The 20,213-nt window shown below is 42.1% G+C and overlaps 2 protein-coding genes across 2 annotated transcripts in view; one reads left to right on the top strand and one right to left on the bottom strand.

The window, feature by feature from the left end:
- The window catches only part of adamts7 (a disintegrin-like and metallopeptidase (reprolysin type) with thrombospondin type 1 motif, 7), a gene marked incomplete at its 5' end in the record, with an annotated part of 150,489 nt that extends 142,021 nt beyond the window's left edge, over positions 1-8,468 (bottom strand). The window contains one exon of the mRNA XM_079806532.1: positions 8,354-8,468. Coding sequence (XP_079662658.1) covers positions 8,354-8,468 — 115 coding nt within the window. The remainder of the gene's footprint in view (positions 1-8,353) is intronic.
- Positions 8,469-15,246: 6,778 nt separating this feature from the next.
- Positions 15,247-17,892, top strand: rxfp3.3a2 (relaxin family peptide receptor 3.3a2; the record flags this gene model as incomplete). The annotated part of the gene is made up of 1 exon (XM_079838645.1): positions 15,247-17,892. Exon 1 carries the CDS (start codon positions 16,759-16,761, stop codon positions 17,890-17,892), a length of 1,134 nt encoding a protein of 377 aa, XP_079694771.1. The 5' UTR covers positions 15,247-16,758.
- Between the last annotated feature and the right edge of the window lie 2,321 nt (positions 17,893-20,213).

Here is a 20,213-nt window from a genome sequence, read left to right as displayed (position 1 = left end):
GGAAAAGCGCATGTTTCAAACCGCGCACGCCAATGAGCCGGCAAGGCTTTAAAACGCATGCAAATAATGAACTTTGGTGATTGTGAATAACTCTAGTGTTCTGTGAGTATAACTCTACCACTAACGTGTGATGTGAATGTATGTCGCGTTGTTCAGTATTGGGATGGAGGCAAATGATAGAATTTGTAGAAAAAGAATTAATTAAATGCGAAACCGAAAAAAACGCAATTCACAAGCGCGTATTGAACCGTGAATGCCGTACCGAACGGTTCAATATTATATTGAGAATTGTGGCATCCCTAGTAATTACACTGTATTCAGCACAAACTGGGCTACCATAATATGTGAGCAACATGTATGTACATGCTTGTATTTTTGACAGAAAAATGTTTATGCATGATTTTTGAAAAAACTAAAAAAAAAAATTTTAAATTAAGGCCTCAAAACACACAATAGATATGTGTTCACAATACTTTTGACTAATGGGTGTATTTGCCTAGAGTTTTTGCTTCGAACTGATGTGAGAATCATTGAGCCTACTCATTCACATAAAACAATACACTGATTTAAAATTTGTAAGACAGTTTTTCTTCACACAGCCAGTATGCGAGGAGGCGTGATCTCTAATGAATAATGATGAGTATCACCTGAGAGGACAAAAGAACACAATAGCCCGCATAATGAGCTGCATAATGGCATAAGGAATGAGCTTCAGGTACCTATGTGACTGAGAGCAGCAGGACAAAGGACATTATATTGTTCTTATCTAGTAAATGCATCTTGATTTAAGAATGTTTAAATATTAAGACTAGAAACAAGACAAAAATTACTAAGAGCATTTTTTTCTACATTTAATTTTTTGTTTTGTTTTTGAAAGTAGTCTCATGCTAAAAAGTTAAATAATAAATAATTAAGATACAATTTATACAAAACGAAATTCACTTTAAAGAAAGCAATTCACTTTCTACAAGACAAAACTCGATATTAACTCGATAAAATAAACTTTGATATTAAATTTAAAAAAATAACATTAGACTATAATATTTAAACATCAATATGAAGAAAAATACGTTTGACTGGTACTATATTTATAGCATCTGAGCAGACATTTGCGAATAAAAGCTTTATTGATGTGATACTAGGCTATTTTACAATAAACACGTTATAATCTGTCCAAAACAGGCCAAATAAATCTTGTCTAAACAGTCTTGCGTGTATGACATGCAGCAGGATTCATATTTAAACGGTCTTTGTGCGTTTAATATTAATATAGATGCTAACAGAATAAACTTAACAGAATAAAGCCTACCTTGCAATCAGCCCTTGCTTTAAGAAATTAAACTTAACAGAAACTTAACAGATTATAATGATGTATAACACTTGACTGAATGATAAAAAAACGACAGAGTTATTTGAGTCTCTTTGATAAGAAAAAAAGCATCGATCGCAAATGACACTGTGCCAAAGAGCTGCAAATAATTTTTCACAGAAGAGCACATAAATTACATCTCATATGTAATTGAACTGAAGGATTAATATCTGTCAGGCAAAACATGAGCTCATTATTCCAGCCATTACTGCATTTTGGAGGCTTCCGTAAATATTTAGTTTATAAATACGGTTATGCTTCAACTAAGTTCAATGGCACAAAACTCAAATATTTAGTATAGTGCATAAACGAAGTGCCCATTCACGGCTAGGATAAGTTGTAACTTACAGCTGGTGTAACCATCCCTAGACTATCACACAGACAGGTGGGCTCTTTAGACTTAATCTAAGTAAACGTCAAGTAACCACCGAGATCATGCTATCAACCTAAAAACTAGCTAACAACATCTTAGAAATCAGATAGAAATCCCCTGGAAACCACTTAGACCTGCAACGTTTTGCATGGATAAGAACCCCTTACTCTTCAGAAAATGTAAAAAATTATGCTGTGTACAGTATAGATTGCATTTAAAACAACTAAATAGTAAAGTGTTAGCTATTCACAATTTGTTATTGTCTACCAATGAAACAAATCCATGAATTATCATAATAACAGCAAGCAGATGTCTGTCATTCTGTTCAAACAACAGACCAGAATAATGGTTACAGAAGGAGTTATAGCACTTCCACTCATTACTGCATTCTCCATGTTTCTCCATTTCTCTGGAGAGACGTTAAAACAGTCTTTGTTATATGACTTGGCTCTGGTGCTTTGACCTACATGATTGTGGAAGTAGAGAAACAGCATTACCCCTTAAGTGTCCTCCACGAAATGAGATATGGAGTTGCTTCATCAGGACAAACATAACTCAAAACCACACAAACTCCTCTGAGAGAACAGTGGTATGACATTGATATCTATTCACATTACAGTATGCTTTTTACCTTATAACTTATAACTATTCACACCAGCACTAATCAAAAAAATTTTTATTTATTATTATTATTACAGGCATAAATACTTTTTATTGATTTATTTCAGGGCTCAGACTAACATTTGAGAGCACCAGCGCTGGAGAAAAAATTTATCATAAAGTTAATTTAATCATAAAATTACTATTGTTTTGCGTTGTTTTCTTAATAAGTGCAGTTACTAATAATATTGCATGTTTGTTTATTGGAAATTTAAGAGTGAAGCATTGAGCTTGAGTTGATATGCAGATAAAATTAACTTTTATTAACAACAGTAATATGCAAAAACCTAACTTCCCATTCAGTCGGTCACGTTCGACGTACGTCGGACGTACCGACGAATTGGGATCACTTCTGGGAGCCCCTATCAGCTTCGAGCTATCTAGAACCGGCCAATGAACAATTGGCGTGCGAGATTTGCATCTCGCGCTCCGCCCGCGCCGCGGGTATAAACAGGAAGCGAGAGCGAATGCACGCTGTCATTCACTTCGGAGCCAAACGGCATATGAAGACGACTCCAAAACATTGTTTTGAGTATATCGCTGCTATCAGCAAGACGGCTAGAGTACCGGAGAATCCAGAGGAGACGCGTGTTGGAGGAACGGCACACTTCAGCGGGATCCGCGCTGACTCATCGGCTGCCTCTGCGAGCAGAGAAAACTGCTGTTGTCACAGCAACACTGTTGGTCTGGTTGGGCGTTTTCCTGCTGAGTACAGGCACGGGCTGCACTAACAATCCCGTGCGCTGTCGCGTTTCCCCCTGAGTGCTTAAGCACAGAGCGTTTCCTCACAAAAGAGCTTCACGGGTGACGTGACGTCTTTTTCAAGATGTCTTACCATCCGTGCGTTTCTGGATGCGGTCGTTCCCTGTCCCCTACTGACGGTCACAATCGCTGTCTCACGTGTTTGGGCACACAGCACGCTGAGGCGGCGTTTGTGGATAGTTCATGTTCCCACTGCGGGAACATGACTATATCGGAGCTAAGATCGAGACTCTCCTACCTCCGGGCTGGGGGAGTCCCCTTACCCATCCCACGAACCAGGTCTACCCCTAACCCGGGTGGACCTGCTTCTTCGGATGGCCAGGGTGATCTGAGGATTACGTTTAGGGCAAACCCGCCGAGTGAACCTCCGCAGGCCCCTATTCCCTCTGCTCCGCAGCCGGTAGAGCCTCCAAGAGAACCCGCTGGACCCTCCCACGGGAGACCAGTGGTGACTTTTGGAGCTCCAGCGGACGAACAGATGTCGATCGCTGCATCGGAGGGGGAGTTTCAGTCCTCAGAGGATGAAGGGTCAGCTGTACTGCTTCCCTCTGGGAGAGTGGCAACGGCTGCCCCGGACCCTGAGATGACTGCTATGCTTGCCCGGGCCGCCGAAAGGGTTGGGCTCGTGTGGAACCCTCCACCGTGTCCCTAACCCTCTAGGTTGGACGATTGGTTCCTGGGGGCGGGTCGCGCTGGTTCTCAGCGTCCCGCCCCGACACCTTTCTTCCCGGAGGTGCATGAGGAGCTCACGAGGTCGTGGACGGCACCTTTTTCTGCCAGAAACCGGCCGAGTGACTCCTCCCCCCTCACTACCCTCGACGGCGGACCAGCCAAGGGTTACGTGGGAATCCCGCCAGTGGAGCGCGCCGTCGCGATGCAACTGTGTCCGGCGACCACCTCTAACTGGTGCGGTGACCCACGTCTCCCGTCCCGAGCCTGTAAGTTCTCTTCCGGTCTGACCGGGAAGGCTTACAAGGCTTGCGGACAGGCTGCGTCCGCCTTGCATGGCATGGCGTTGCTTCAGGTCCACCAGGCCCAAGCACTCCTTGACATGCACGAGGGTAGGCCTGACCCAGAGCTCCTCCGGGAGCTCCGGACGGCGACGGACCTCGCCCTCCGGGCGACGAAAGTCACCGCCCGTGCCATTGGTCAGGCGATGTCCACACTTGTGGTCCAGGAGCGGCATCTCTGGCTTAACCTGGCTGATATGAGGGAGACCGATAAATATCGGTTCCTGGACTCCCCCATCTCGTCAGCTGGGTTATTCGGCGACGCGGTCGAGAGCTTCGCCCAACAGTTCTCGGCCGCCCAGAAGCAGACGGAGGCGATCAAGCACATCCTGCCCCGGCGGCCCGCTGCTGCCTCCACCCCGCCGGCGGCGGCAGCGCCTCCGGCTACTCGTCGCCGAGGACGTCCACCCGCCGCCGCCCCCGCCAAGGCACCGCAGCAGCCTAACACCAGCCGACGGCGTGGGGCTGGCCGTGGGAAGGATGTCCAGCCCGCTCAGGCCCCTGCCAAGCCAGGTGGCAAGCGCCGTCGCAAGCGCCGAATCCCCGCCCGCATCAGATCGGGGTTTGAGGGGCTCATCGCTGGGCGCTGGAAGTGGTAGTAACTATGGCGTTTTCCATAGGGGATCCCAATTCGTCGGTACGTCCGACGTACGTCGAACGTGACCGACTGAATGGGAACGTCTCGGTTACGTATGGTAACCCTCGTTCCCTGAAGGAGGGAACGGAGACGTACGTCCCGTCGCCACAGTTGCTGTACCATCACTGCAGGTTGAGCCACTACGTTTGGCTCCTCAGTGAAAAACAGCGCGCATTCGCTCTCGCTTCCTGTTTATACCCGCGGCGCGGGGCGGAGCGCGAGATGCAAATCTCGTACGCCAATTGTTCATTGGCCGGTTCTAGATAGCTCGAAGCTGATAGGGGCTCCCAGAAGTGATCCCAATTCGTCGGTACGTCCGACGTACGTCTCCGTTCCCTCCTTCAGGGAACGAGGGTTACCATACGTAACCGAGACGTTTTATAGGGAGAATGTAAATATTCTACTCTTATTAAATGTGCCATTGGCTCTTCTGTAGTCTCACACTGAATCAGTGATTATTAAAGGAGCGCTTTACTTGTTTTCTGTGTAATTCAGTCACAATTTGAAGAAAAGTTTTTGTTTTTCATGAGCCTTTGTGACTTCCTACCTTTGTCCATATATTAAAGGGTTAGTTCACCCAAAAATTAAAATTCTGTCATTAATTACTCACCCTCATGTCGTTCGACACCCGTCAGACCTCTGTTCATCTTCAGACACAAATGAAGATATTTTTGTTGAAATCTGATGCCTCTGAAAGGCCTCCATTGGCAAGCAATGTAATTTGCACTCACGAAACCCATAAAAGGTTCTAAAGACGTCGTTACAAAGTCCATCTCACAACAGTGGCTCTACAATAATGTTATGAAGCGACGAGAATAGTTTTTGTGCGCAAACAAAAAATCAAAATAGCGACTTTATTCAACTTTATACTCATGAAGCACCACGATGCATGCATGAGAATAGAGCCGGCGTTCTGACACATGACCCGGAAGCGAGGAGCTTTGTTTACAAGCAGAGGAAGACGCGCGTATCTAAGCTAATGAATTCTACATTGATCGTGCTTTAGGTCTTGGTGTAGTGCTCAAAATGGTGCTAAAGTGTGCATTTCCTGTATCATATTCTCGCGCATGCGTCATGACGGTGCTTCATGAGTTCACGACTGAGGCCCAGAATAAAGTTGAATAAAGTCGCTATTTTGATTTTTTCTTTGCGCACAAAAACTATTCTCATCGCTTCATAAAATTATTGTAGAACCACTGTAGTGAGATGGACTTTGTAATGACGTCTTTAGTCCCTTTTATGGGTTTTGTGAGTGCAAATTACATTGCTTGACAATGGAGGCCTTTCAGAGCCATCAGATTTACACTAAAATATCTTCATTTGTGTCTGAAGATGAACGGAGGTCTGACGGGTGTCGAACGACATGAGGGTAAGTAATTAATGACTGAATTTTCATTTTTGGGTGAACTAACCCTTTAAAGGAACACTCCACTGTTTTTGAAAATAAGCTCATTTTCCAACTCCCCTAGAGTTAAACAGTCGAGTTTTACCGTTTTGGAATCCGTTCAGCCGATCTCCGGTAGCACTTTTAGCATAGCTTAGCATAGATCATTGAATCTGATTAGACCGTTAGCATCTCGCTCAAAAATGGCTGTGCCATAGACAATTAATTATAGATGTCACAGGATATACAGTATATGCATTTGTGTAACAGTGAGCTTACAAATCCATGTGTATGTGTTGCATGTAACTTAATGGTCATTTGCAGCGTGCATTTGTGGGAAGCTTTGATGTTTTAAAGCAGCACTAGGTAGGTTTTGCTCTCTGGGTCCCCCTACAGTTGGGAAACAGTATTGTCCTCTACTACTGTCGTAAACTCTGTCATTCTACATCAGGGGATGCATCGCACGTGCATTTATTGACATGACACTATGATAGCCCTGAACACTGCAGGATTTCACATGCAGGTGTTCTGCTTTCGTCGCGTGTGAAATGTCTTCATCCCAGGTACAGTGGCACATGTTTCAGCATGTCGTATGAATATAATTTCATGCGTTTTATTTTTTTTCAAACGCCAAATGATCGCGATGCTCACGTTTACAAGCCAGCGTCATTATAGTAGCCTAGTCTATTGGTTCCCGTTTTACAGAATCTATATGATACTTCAATTCAGTGTTTGAGTGGTAGGTAATAACCATATATCGTCAATATTATAATATCAAGCTACCATAGATGAATCTGAAAATTTGAAAAATCGATTTGCATTATAGCTTGAGGCAAGACAAATAAACCAATATCACAGACATGTTAGGTATCCTAAAATATGATTTTGTACATCTTATGTATTTACTTGCAAGAATGTAGCCCCTCCTCCAACGAGCAAACGCTGGCCAATGTTGATCCTCGTCCTGCCTTTAATCCCATCACTTTCTCGTTTCCTCTTTTTGCTTTCCTCCGACAAAACCTTTGCTTTCTTATTTTTCTGTGCTGCTTCGGCCATGACTATAACATCAAACAAATGATAGTTGGGCTCGCACGTCCGAATTTAAGGAAGTGGAGGTGGTGGTGGAAGTGACGTATATGCCGTAAAGCAGTCGAATTTTGTAGTTCTTTTTGTTCTCGGGTTACTACCCGAAACCCGAAGTTTAAAAGTACGATTAAAAATGATACAGACCCCGTCAGGCTATGGCAGACGTGTCATTCAACCTATTGTAAGTCGATGTATCATCACAAGAGTCTTGAAAATATATTATAAAGGTTGAAAAGTTACCTAGTGCTGCTTTAATGAGAACGAAATAAAACTGAATCTGAATCGGAAGCCGTTGATGTGCTGTGAGTCTCCCCTCATCCCCTCCACTCCGCCGCTAAACCACGCCCACTTTTATTGCATTTTTCAAAACTGTAGTGAGAACTGATGGCTGCTGAAACAGGGGGTTTCATGACCCTTTAAAGGAACATTATGAATCTTCTGGCCCTCTAGTGTTTAAAAAGCAACTTCCCATTTCCGAAAAGCCAAGCCTATGTTGATTCTTGTTTTATCACGAGCTCTGTCGCATTCTCATTTCCCCAATAGACTTGGCGTTCGTTTAAAACGGCTGATTCTCCAGAGGTTGGAGATTTAGCGGCTCCATGTCAACCTTTCTCGCACAACTAATTTAAGCCACTCCCACACCAGACGCGCGTCAGAGTAGGCGGAGCAACGAATATGATTAGATATGCACGGGCAAGTGGGATTTCCCGCAAAAACCATCCCGACATGTCTAAAATATAAACCATAGTGAATCGGGGTAAGTTTTGGAAGAGGGACTGATGATGGATTGAATGTATTTAAATCCTGTTAATTTTAATCAAAAATGTACATAGTGTATCTTTAATAAACAGCCTATGCTTTTTTTAAATATTAAATCAAACCTTTTATGAAATATTTCAAATTGCAAAGTTTGCTTCTTTAAAATAAACGCGAGTTATAAATAAATAAATGTGACCAAAATACTTTTTGTGGGCACTGTAGCCTATTCAAACTCTATCAACTGACAATGAGACAAAAAATGCTGAAAATCACAGCGTGGGACTGTAATGAGACTCAAGCTCAACCCACTCACCTGTGTCTTGGTCATATCCGCTGCCAGTTGTGGACAGAAGCCCAGCTGTTATCACAAAGAGAGAAAAACTTGCAGGTCCCAAAACTTTAATGCCGCAGTCCAGCTCAACCATCATGTCAAACTGCACAGAGGACAGGACAGATCACTCCTGGTGCATCTACAGTCCATTTATGTGGAGATAGTTTGAACAGTAACTTTTGCCTCAGCCTAATGCATCGGCGGTTTGGACCCATCACACAAAAGAACGGCACTGCGTTTATTATGCCAGAGATCTGCAATGGTCATCATCAGTCCGAAGCAAATAATGCAGCATGATCACGTCTGTGAATCCGGTGCATGGGCGATTCTGGACTCCGTTAATTCATCTGGGACGTCTGCAGTTACTGATGCAGAACAACACACAGAACAAGAGCAGCGGACTGTGTTTGAGTAAAACTTTCTCAAAGTTCCGCCCTCTAGTAGGAGGAGGAGGGCTTCTTTGTGTTCAGTGTGTCACTCCATGTCTTTTGTTTGGACTCTCGTCTGCTCATTCAAACAATACTTAACTATTTGTCACGGCATAAAGCAGGAGTAAAGGAACAGGACGCGTTCCGTCAGTTTTATTTATTTGTTTATGAACGCGTTATCGGACGCCTTGGCCGCGTCGCGTCGCTGCTCACGATCGTTGCGTTTTTATTGTCATCAGTTCAAGTCCTTAATTTATGCAATCCAACAATAATATAAAGGCCTATCCTTGAGCTTAAAGGTGCATCATCATAATCAGATTATTATTGCTGTTAAAAAAATAGCTACTGCAGTTTTTACATGTTGAAAAAGAAAAAAATTTTGAACACGGAAAAACTGCAATATTGCAGTTTTACTTCAATGTACTGCATTTATATTGCATCTATAGGCCTACTTCATTATACTGCAAATCTACACTTGTACTTCATTGTACTGCAGTTATTTTATGTAAGGGTTGTTGTTGTTGTTGTTAGCATATTTGTTTATTTCCATTTGGACATGGAAAAGAAATAACTTATTTTATGTTCCACAGAAGAAATAGCCAGGTTTCCATCCAAGGATTTTTTTGCGAAACATGAAAAAGTTTTAGCGCATCAAAATGTTTAGCGATACAACTGATGGAAATGGCAATTATGGCAATTGTTTTGCAAATGTTGTATAAATTATATACCGATACTTCAAATGTCGTGGAAAAACTAGTTTGAAAACCCTTTTTGACAAGAAAAACGGATTTAATGCAAATAAATGTGGTGTCACATGACAAAATTAGCCTATATAGCGCCCGCGCTCTTGGCATTGCTCCCGTTAAAGCCGTTTCTAGTTCAAAGGCGCAATAAATCTATTATATTCATATTATTAAATTGTAAATTAAATTAATAAATTAATACTCTTGGTAAGAATAAGACGTGTTACCTCTCAAACATAATTTGTCCACATTTTTGTAATTTTGTCAGGTTTTTTTTTTACAATCTAATAAAAGTTGATCAGAAAAATAATAGCTGAAGCCGTTTCTGAATATTGCTTGATATTGACGTATATAGTCTTTATAACGAAGTACAAAAAAACATGACACTTGTTAATAAAAATCTAGAGCCTACACTCTAAAAAAAAAGGTTCTATATGGCACAAAAAATGGTTCTTGGCTCGTTATCATAGGTGAACCTTTTTAAGTGCTATATAGCACCAATTTTGGTGCTTCAGAGGTTCTTCAGCGGTTCTTTGACTAAGGTGCTATATAGCACCGCTACCATATACAGGACTTGTTAAGATATGGTTCTATATAGCACCAAAAGTGGTTCCTCAATGATTACGACGAAGAACCATTTTTGGTGCCATATAGAACCTTTTTTTTAGAGTGTATAATTTAATAATAATAGTTAATAATAAAAAGGTTTGTTTCAAAATGGATTTGGAAAAGGTAGCGCATTAAAAAATCTCGGCAGCTCGTCAAAAATAAAAATGGAGCGTCTGTCAAACGAAGGAAGATGCGATATAATTTGCGATCTACGCAAAATTATGTATGGAAACACTTGAGGGCAGATTTTCTTTTTAGCGATACAACAAAACTTAAGCCACAATGCGTTTTTTGTTGGAATTACATCATTACGCACACCATTTTATCGGTAAAAGGCCAATTGTATGGAGTTTCTTAACACATTTTTTAACAGTGTAAAAAGTGGATGGAAAAAATTTGTGTTCTGTCAAAGTCCCCAAGTCATTTCACTCGGCGGCCATCTTAGAAATGCCTCTCAAGTGCAGCTCTTATCTCTTTTAATGGGGGAAATGTCAAATTATCCAAAACTGTTCGCCAAGCTTATGATTACATTTCATATTTGAAATCACCCATGAAATCTGACAGGAACTGTCTCATAAATTTGGTTTCTAAACGCTCGAATCATGACAAAAAAATACATTTTTCAGCCTGGACGTCTCAGAACACTGCCTGTTTCTATAGCAACCGCTGCAGTGATGCCATGACTTTACTAATCAACGATTGGCTCTTTCATTTAGAAGGCGGGGCTTATTCGCCATATTGTGCGCTTTCTCCCCATAATAAACCTTTATTATGTATATCTATGTTTCTCCCATTCATAAGTGATCGGAGTGCACATAAAGTCTATTAAGTCTTTGGATCTGTCTTCCGGTTTGTATTTGTTGTGTTGCACTAATGAATGTGTATTTATATATTGTGCAAGTCAGTAAATTAAATTCCTTTACCATTCCATTCAACATTGTAGCTCATGAATTGAAAGGCTGAAAACCAAAAACGCTATAGCTGATTAAGAAAGTAACAAACTGAGCTGCTGGTGTATCTGAGTGTCCATCAAGTGCCCCCTCTAGTGGACACAACAGCAACATATCTCATGCCACTTTATGAAGTAATTCCCATCTAGAGTTGTAGATTGCAGAAGGTTAAGGTTATATATAATGAGATAAGACTTTATTGACTCTAGGAGTAGTGTGAGCTATCAACAGGAACTGGAAAGCAAACATTAACATAACAAAATACATAAACATCATAGAGAATGCTGGTCATGAGCTGGTTTAATCTGATCTTTAGCTGGTCATAAACTGGTTTAATCTGGTCCTTAGCTGGTCATGAGCTGGTTTAATCTGGTCCTTAGCTGGTCATGATCTGGTTCAATCTGGTCCTTAGCTGGTCATGAGCTGGTTTAATCTGGTCCTTAGCTGGTCATGAGCTGGTTTAATCTGGTCCTTAGCTGGTCATGAGCTGGTTTCAATTGGTCCTTAGCTGGTCATGAGCTGGTTTAATCTGGTCCTTAGCTGGTCATGATCTGGTTCAATCTGGTCCTTAGCTGGTCATGAGCTGGTTTAATCTGGTCCTTAGCTGGTCATGAGCTGGTTTAATCTGGTCCTGAGCTGGTTTCAATTGGTCCTTAGCTGGTCATGAGCTGGTTTAATCTGGTCTTTAGCTGGTCATGAGCTGGTTTAATCTGGTCTTTAGCTGGTCATGAGCTGGTTTAAAATAGTCCTTAGCTGGTCATGAGCTGGTTTAATCTGGTCCTTAGCTGGTCATGAGCTGGTTTAATCTGGTCCTTAGCTGGTCATGAGCTGGTTTAATCTGGTCTTTAGCTGGTCATGAGCTGGTTTAATCTGGTCCTTAGCTGGTCATGAGCTGGTTTAATCTGGTCCTTAGCTGGTCATGAGCTGGTTTAAGAGAGTCCTTAGCTGGTCATAAACTGGTTTAATCTGGTCCTTAGCTGGTCATGAGCTGGTTTAATCTGGTCCTTAGCTGGTCATGAGCTGGTTTAAGAGAGTCCTTAGCTGGTCATAAACTGGTTTAATCTGGTCTTTAGCTGGTCATGAGCTGGTTTAATCTGGTCCTTAGCTGGTCATGAGCTGGTTTAATCTGGTCCTTAGCTGGTCATGAGCTGGTTTAAGATAGTCCTTAGCTGGTCATAAACTGGTTTAATCTGGTCCTTAGCTGGTCATGAGCTGGTTTAATCTGGTCCTTAGCTGATTTAAGAGAGTCCTTAGCAAGGCTTAGCTGGTCATGAGCTGGTTTAATCTGGTCCTTAGCTGGTTCAATCTGGTCCTTATTTGGTCATGAGCTGGTTTAATCTGGTCTTTAGCTGGTCACAAGCTGGTTATAAACTGGTCCTTAGCTGGTCATGAGCTGGTTTAATCTGGTTTTTAGCTGGTCATGAGCTGGTTTAATCTGGTCCTTAGCTGGTCATGAGCTGGTTTAATCTGGTCCTTAGCTGGTCATGAGCTGGTTTAATCTGGTCCTTAGCTGGTCATGAGCTGATTTAATCTGGTCTTTAGCTGGTCATGAGCTGATTTAATCTGGTCTTTAGCTGGTCATGAGATGGTTTAATCTGTTCCTAGCTGGTCATGAGCTGGTTTAATCTGGTCCTTAGCTGGTCATGAGCTGGTTTAATCTGGTCCTTAGCTGGTCATGAGATGGTTTAAGAGAGTCCTTAGCTGGTCATGAGCTGGTTTAATCTGGTCTTTAGCTGGTCATGAGCTGGTTTAATCTGGTCTTTAGCTGGTCATGAGCTGGTTTAATCTGGTCCTTAGCTGGTTATGAGCTGGTTTAAGAGAGTCCTTAGCTGGCCCTTAGCTGGTCACGAGCTGGTCCTTATCATGAGCTGGTTTAAGAGAGTCCTCAGATGGTCATGAGCTGGTTTAATCTGGTCCTTAGCTGGTCATGAGCTGATTTAATCTGGTCTTTAGCTGGTCATGAGATGGTTTATTCTGGTCTTTAGCTGGTCATGAGATGGTTTAAGAGAGTCCTTAGCTGGTCATGAGCTGGTTTAATCTGGTCCTTAGCTGGTCATGAGCTGGTTTAATCTGGTCTTTAGCTGGTCATGAGCTGGTTTAATCTGGTCCTTAGCTGGTCATGAGCTGGTTTAAGAGAGTCCTTAGCTGGCCCTTAGCTGGTCATGAGCTGGTTTAATCTGGTCTTTAGCTGGTCATGAGCTGGTTTAATCTGGTCCTTAGCTGGTCATGAGCTGGTTTAAGAGAGTCCTTAGCTGGCCCTTAGCTGGTCATGAGCTGGTCCTTATCATGAGCTGGTTTAAGAGAGTCCTTAGATGGTCATGAGCTGGTTTAATCTGGTCCTTAGCTGGTCATGAGCTGGTTTAATCTGGTCTTTAGCTGGTCATGAGCTGGTTTAATCTGGTCTTTAGCTGGTCATGAGATGGTTTAATCTGGTCTTTAGCTGGTCATGAGCTGGTTTAATCTGGTCCTTAGCTGGTCATGAGCTGGTTTAATCTGGTCCTTAGCTGGTCATGAGCTGGTTTAAGAGAGTCCTTAGCTGGTCCTTAGCTGGTCATGAGCTGGTCCTTATCATGAGCTGGTTTAAGAGAGTCCTTAGATGGTCATGAGCTGGTTTAATCTGGTCCTTAGCTGGTCATGAGCTGGTTTAATCTGGTCTTTAGCTGGTCATGAGATGGTTTAATCTGGTCTTTAGCTGGTCATGAGATGGTTTAATCTGGTTTTTAGCTGGTCATGAGCTGGTTTAATCTGGTCCTTAGCTGGTCATGAGCTGGTTTAATCTGGTCTTTAGCTGGTCATGAGCTGGTTTGATCTGGTCTTTAGCTGGTCATGAGCTGGTTTAAGAGAGTCCTTAGCTGGTCATGAGCTGGTTTGATCTGGTCATGAGCTGGTTTAAGAGAGTCCTTAGCTGGTCATGAGCTGGTTTAAGAGAGTCCTTAGCTGGTCATGAGCTGGTTTAAGAGAGTCCTTAGCTGGTCATGAGCTGGTTTAAGAGAGTCCTTAGCTGGTCATGAGCTGGTTTAATCTGGTCCTTAGTTGGTCATGAACTGGTTTAATCTGGTCCTTAGCTGGTCATGAGATGGTTATAAACTGGTCATTAGCTGGTAATGAGCTGGTTTAAGCTTGTAATGAGCTGGTTTAATCTGGTCCTTAACTGGTCATGAGCTGGTTTAAAAGAGTCCTTAGCTGGTCATGAGCTGGTTTAAGAGAGTCCTTAGCTGGTCATGAGCTGGTTTAATCTGGTCCTTAGCTGGTCATGAGCTGGTTTAAAAGAGTCCTTAGCTGGTCATGAGCTGGTTTAATCTGGTCCTTAGTTGGTCATGAACTGGTTTAATCTGGTCCTTAGCTGGTCATGAGATGGTTATAAACTGGTCATTAGCTGGTAATGAGCTGGTTTAAGCTTGTAATGAGCTGGTTTAATCTGGTCCTTAACTGGTCATGAGCTGGTTTAATCTGGTCATTAGCTGGTCATGAGCTGGTTTAATCTGGTCCTTAGCTGGTCATGAGCTGGTTTAATCTGGTCCTTAGCTGGTCATCAGCTGGTTTAAGCTTGTAATGAGCTGGTTTAATCTGGTCATTAGCTGGTCATGAGCTGGTTTAATCTGGTCATTAGCTGGTCATGAGCTGGTTTAATCTGGTCTTTAGCTGGTCATGAGCTGGTTTAATCTGGTCATTAGCTGGTCATGAGCTGGTTTAATCTGGTCATTAGCTGGTCATGAGCTGGTTTAATCTGGTCTTTAGCTGGTCATCAACTGGTTTAAGCTTGTAATGAGCTGGTTTAAGATGGTCCTTAGCTGGTCATGAGCAGTTGGCAAAAATTGTCAACATGATCGTCTTGAGTATTCTAGCAAACTAATATTCCTGCTGTCTTTGCTTTTAATGTTAATCAAACTACAAAAGACAAGGAAATCACTCACTGCTTTAGCTTTTATAACTTTAATAACAGTCTTTAATTTATACAGTCAAATATGCAATGCAATTTTACATTTGATTACTGATATTCCATTTCTGAGAACTAATGTTAGACCAACCAGAAAAACCTGAAAAGCACTGTTTATTTTATAAGTATCATTGCTCTGATTGTATTTATTTGTTCTTTTGCATAGTTAGATTATTTGTTTTTATTTTCTTTATTTTTATTTGACAGTATAGTTCTTTTTCCCCTGAATATAGCACATACAGACTGAACCATGAGTAATTTGAACAGTTAGACCCTATAGCCAAAATATTCACATAATAAATATGTATTACAGGCCCCCACTAATTATTCTAGAAATAAGTTAATTCAACGAAGGTAACCTCTTTTGCTGTATATTTTTGATGGTTTGAATGCATACTCTCCATGTTTTACCATTTATGAACTATCATTTATGTGCCCTATACCATCACCATTCATATCTATGCAACCAATAAATAAATTACTACTAAAGTACAAAATTGTTTACAAAAAACGAATTTCTTTATGGATCTAGTCACTTAATTTTTCTCTCAAAATGCACCAGATTTATGCATTTAAATTTAAAATGAACAAAATGTTCTTTTGGGGAGCACATCCCTAGCCTAGAGGGACCAATGTCTATACAGCACAGTCTCAAAAAATCCTGTGGGAAACAAAAATAATATATTTATAATGTAATATAAATATGAATAAACACTGCTACAGCTTCTTGTTGAGCTCAAAAGCCTTTCTACTGTTGTCAATTATGTTGGTCCATCTTGTTTACAACTATATACAATTATGATGGAAAAAAAATTATGCTTGCATTGCATTTACCACAACCCATGTTCTTCTGCTACTGTTGAGTTATTTGTTATTTCATATCACATTTGAAGTTGCTCATTTTTAATTCCTTTTCACTCATTATAATACGTTTTGTTATCAATAATATACAGGATTATTACCTCCAGTGTAGGGCTATTTATACTGGTTCACTGTTTACATGTATTTAAATGTGCCACCCCTGAGTCTGGCCCCAGCCTGGCCCCCCCACCAAAAATGATGGAAAAAATAACTTATTCTATGTTCTATAGAAGAAATAAAGTCATATATATTTGATAATGACATAATTTACCCTTTTGGGGTTCATTATCTAACCCTTTAACACCTGTTCAATTATTGTTTATTGTTGTGTTATAATGACCCAATGAACATATTTATGCATTTAACATTGAAACGCTGTAAACCGAAAGCGCCTCCTCTAGAGGACACAACAGCAAGCAAACATATGCCACTTTATGAAATAATCCCCATCTAGTGTTGTAGATTGCAGAAGGTTAAGATGATATAGGATAAGATAGACTTTATTGACTCTAGGAGTAGTGTGAGCTTTCAACAGGAACTGGAAAGCAAACATTAACATAACAAAACACATTCAATCATTTAGCATTGAATTGTGATGCATACCACATACTTTATTTCATCTTGTGTTATTTACTCATCCTCCCACAAATATTTTTTCAGATGCTTTATCGTGACGTCAAGCGCACGTTATCTAGTGCGCGCGCTTCACAGGCGCGCGCTTCTGCATAAAACGCGTGTTGTCAGGTGCAAAACACACGTTGCAGAGATGTATCCGTTTCTGTTTTGGTGCGAAACAACTTCAGCCTGAGTGATATGCGACTGTGCACCAGGCACCTGTTGGAGAGCTCCGTCGGAAACAATGGGAGAGCCTGTGAACCGCAGCGGATGGGGGACTTTAAACCGGAGTTTGACGGGTCTGCACAAGTTCAGCAGTCTGGAGGACATCGACGTGAGCGCCGACGGGAGCCTCGTCCTGCGGATCATCATCTCGGTGGTTTACTCCGCGGTGTGCGCCGTGGGTCTGGTCGGAAATCTCTTGGTGTTTTTCCTGATGAAGATACGACAAGGACGCAAGAAGTCCATCGTTAATTTCTTTGTCATCAACTTGGCTGTCACCGACTTTCAATTCGTCCTTACCTTGCCTTTCTGGGCAGTAGACACTGCGCTGGATTTCAGCTGGCCGTTTGGGAACGCCATGTGCAAGATCATTTTATCAGTCACTGTGATGAACATGTACGCGAGCGTCTTCTTCCTCACCGCGATGAGCATTACGCGCTACTGGTCAGTCGCGTCCGCCTTAAAGATCCCTTCCCGAAAGAAGTGTGTGTCCGCGAAGTGGATCAGCGCGGTGCTGTGGATCCTGGCGACTGTAGCAACAGCCCCAACTTCCATATTCTCCACCGTGACAGTTGTGGCGGGTGAAAAACTCTGCCTCCTCAAGTTTCCGGATGGCCACGATTGGCTTGCCTTGTACCACCTTCAGAAGCTTGTCATCGCGTTTATCATGCCCATGTTCATTCTCTCGGTGTGTTATCTTTTACTCCTGAGGTTCATCCGAAAGAGAGGCGTTAATAACCACCAAAGACGACGCTCTAAAGTGGCAAAGTCTGTAACGGTGGTGGTGCTCTCCTTCTTCATCTGCTGGATGCCCAACCACGCGATCACCCTGTGGGGAGTGTTGGTGAAGCTCAACGCGGTGCACTGGGACAAATCCTATTATATGGTGCATACTTACGTGTTCCCCGTGACTGTGTGTCTTGCGCACACTAATAGTTGTTTAAACCCAGTTTTGTATTGTTTAATGCGGCGGGAGTTTAGGAAAATGTTACATAGTTTCTTTTGGCGCGTCTCGTCACCTGTGGTTTCGAACGTTGGGAAACCGCACGGATACAGCGGAGGGAATCGAACGCGCGATGACGCACATGTTGGAATTCATTTGAACGTGATTGACGCACAACGCGGGCAACAGTCCGGACAGCAGAGCACATACTGACTATATTCAACGGACTGATTTCTTTCTGATGAACCAAAGGGTGCTCATGGGAAGGTTATGACTCAAAGAACAATGAATGACTGTAACTGTTTTAAATGTGTTTGCTGGCTTAAGCCCAAAGTATACCGTTTTTTTACGCGAGCGTGCGCACAGTCGAACGCACAACCTTGCAAATTATACTTCTTTTGCGTTTGACGCATGCACAGTTTTGAGCAATCTTTCGCCGCAAGTTACAACCATAGACTGTGAAAAAATGTGTGTCCGTGATCTCACCCGTAGGTTTCCGAAGAGCATTTTTGAAGCCTAAAGTGGGCCGTCGCCATCTTGGCAGTGCGCGCGTCACTCCCGGATAACTGAAAAAGGGGAAAGAGGCGGGATGTGGGTGGAGCTGAGGAAACCACGCCCGCCTAGCTCGACCATTTAGTGGCAATCCACCTGTCACTCAAAGTGGCCACAACCTTAATTATGCAGAACTTTAAGTGAAGTCAAGTCAACTTTATTTATATAGCGCTTTTAACAATGCAGATTGTTTCAAAGCAGCTTCATAGTGTTAAACAGGAAAATAAAGCAACAGAATTTTATTCAGCCGGATAGCCGTTCTGGAGAAAACGGTGATGTCATCAGTTCATTTCAATTATCATACAGTGACAATGTAGGCTTTAGATCAGTAATTAGATCAGAAGAACTCGAGCTTCTGTGTTTTGGACCAGCTGGAGTTTGTTTATTAAGCGAGCAGGGCAACCACCCAGTAGAGCTTAATATAATTTAAGGCTTTATATAATTTAAACGGATGAGTTATAAAAAAAATTCACCCCCCTCACAGTCGTCATGAATGGCAAAATTAGCCGTATAGACCAAAACCACATTTTGTACCAGACTGTAAACATGGGTTCATCTGCTGTAAAGTTGGGCATTTTAACATGACGGAGATACAGATTTGACTCAGATTTGTCTCTAGTGGGCAGTCGATGAATTGCAGTTTAAGTCACTTCCGTGTTGGATTCAAGAGAGTCCGCGGGAGGTTTCCGCTTGGTTACAACCCATGTAAATAGGGTTAACCCGTGCACTGACCCTCGCATACGTGTAAAAAGTGAAGTATACTTTGGCCTTAAAGGGGCCGTTCACACAGAACACATTTTTGTTTTTCAATGTAAATACGCGCTAGGGCTTTTGCTTTGTAAAATGCAAGATGCGGGCGTGAATGGAGAAAAAAACACTTTTTTAAAAAGTTGAACTGATTTTAACTTGAGCATTGAGTTATTAGAACAGCGTGTCATGCGCACAGGGCTTGACAATAACACCCGCCGACCCGCCATTTGCGGGTGGATTTCAGCTGTGGCGTGTAACACAGTCACTCCCACTAGCCACTTTGGCGGGTCGATCTTCTCAAAAGGCATCTGTTATAATCGCGATGCGCATTATAACCAACCACACGGAAGTCTATTGAGTTTATAAATGCAATGTAATAATCAGAGACGATCAGATTAGTCATCTCTGAAACGCCAGAGTTGTTTTCAGAGCGCTTGCTCTCACTCACTGAAATCTGCACTCTCATCAAAGCAGCATCTTATTCATTCATCCTACTGTGATTGACTGGTTTTGTTCTATTTCAGCAGCGAAAATAGTTTCAAACAATTATCACAACAGAACCATAGCGCACCTTATGTGACTGGCATAAAGCTGGCTTGACGTTGGACGTTCAATATTCGCAAATTTAAGGACCGTCTCTAAAGGTACATACAACATTGGTACACATTTCTAGCTTCAATAGCATTTGAAGAGAATGATTTGCAGTAAAACCAACTGTAAAGTGTTCATATAGGTGTCAGGTATGCACACCTTTTATATTTTTTAGATTTAAAGCTACACTGTGTGATATTTTCCCCCATCTAGCGGTTAAAAGGAATATGACCATCCAGTGAATATTAGTTTCTCTTCCTCTCAATTCCGATTTCGTTTTCACTCCTACGGTGGCCGATTTAGTCCAAGATTAACATGGCTTCCAGTTCGACCTCGTCCACATTCGACACGGTGCCATCGAGTGTTAAAACGCGAAAGGCGAAGCTTGAATTCACGGGTATGTCCCTCTTTGGCTAATGTACTTTCAAGATGGAGGGGCAACATGGCAACCCGCATTCGAACCCATTACCGTATGTATTTTCAATGGCATATTATAAACTTACGAGAATACTTTATTACTTGAAAGAAGTAATTATACATTAATGAGCACATATATTTTTGAAAGAAGTAAGTGTTTTTAGCTAAGAATAAACGACAAAAGTTACACAGTGTAGCTTTAATAAAATAAACTGTTAAATCGC

This window comes from Gobio gobio (assembly GCF_949357685.1).
Source record: "Gobio gobio genome assembly, chromosome: 2".
Lineage (NCBI taxonomy): Eukaryota > Metazoa > Chordata > Actinopteri > Cypriniformes > Gobionidae > Gobio > Gobio gobio.
Note: the sequence above shows the minus strand (reverse complement) of the source record. Positions and strands in the feature narration are given on the sequence as shown.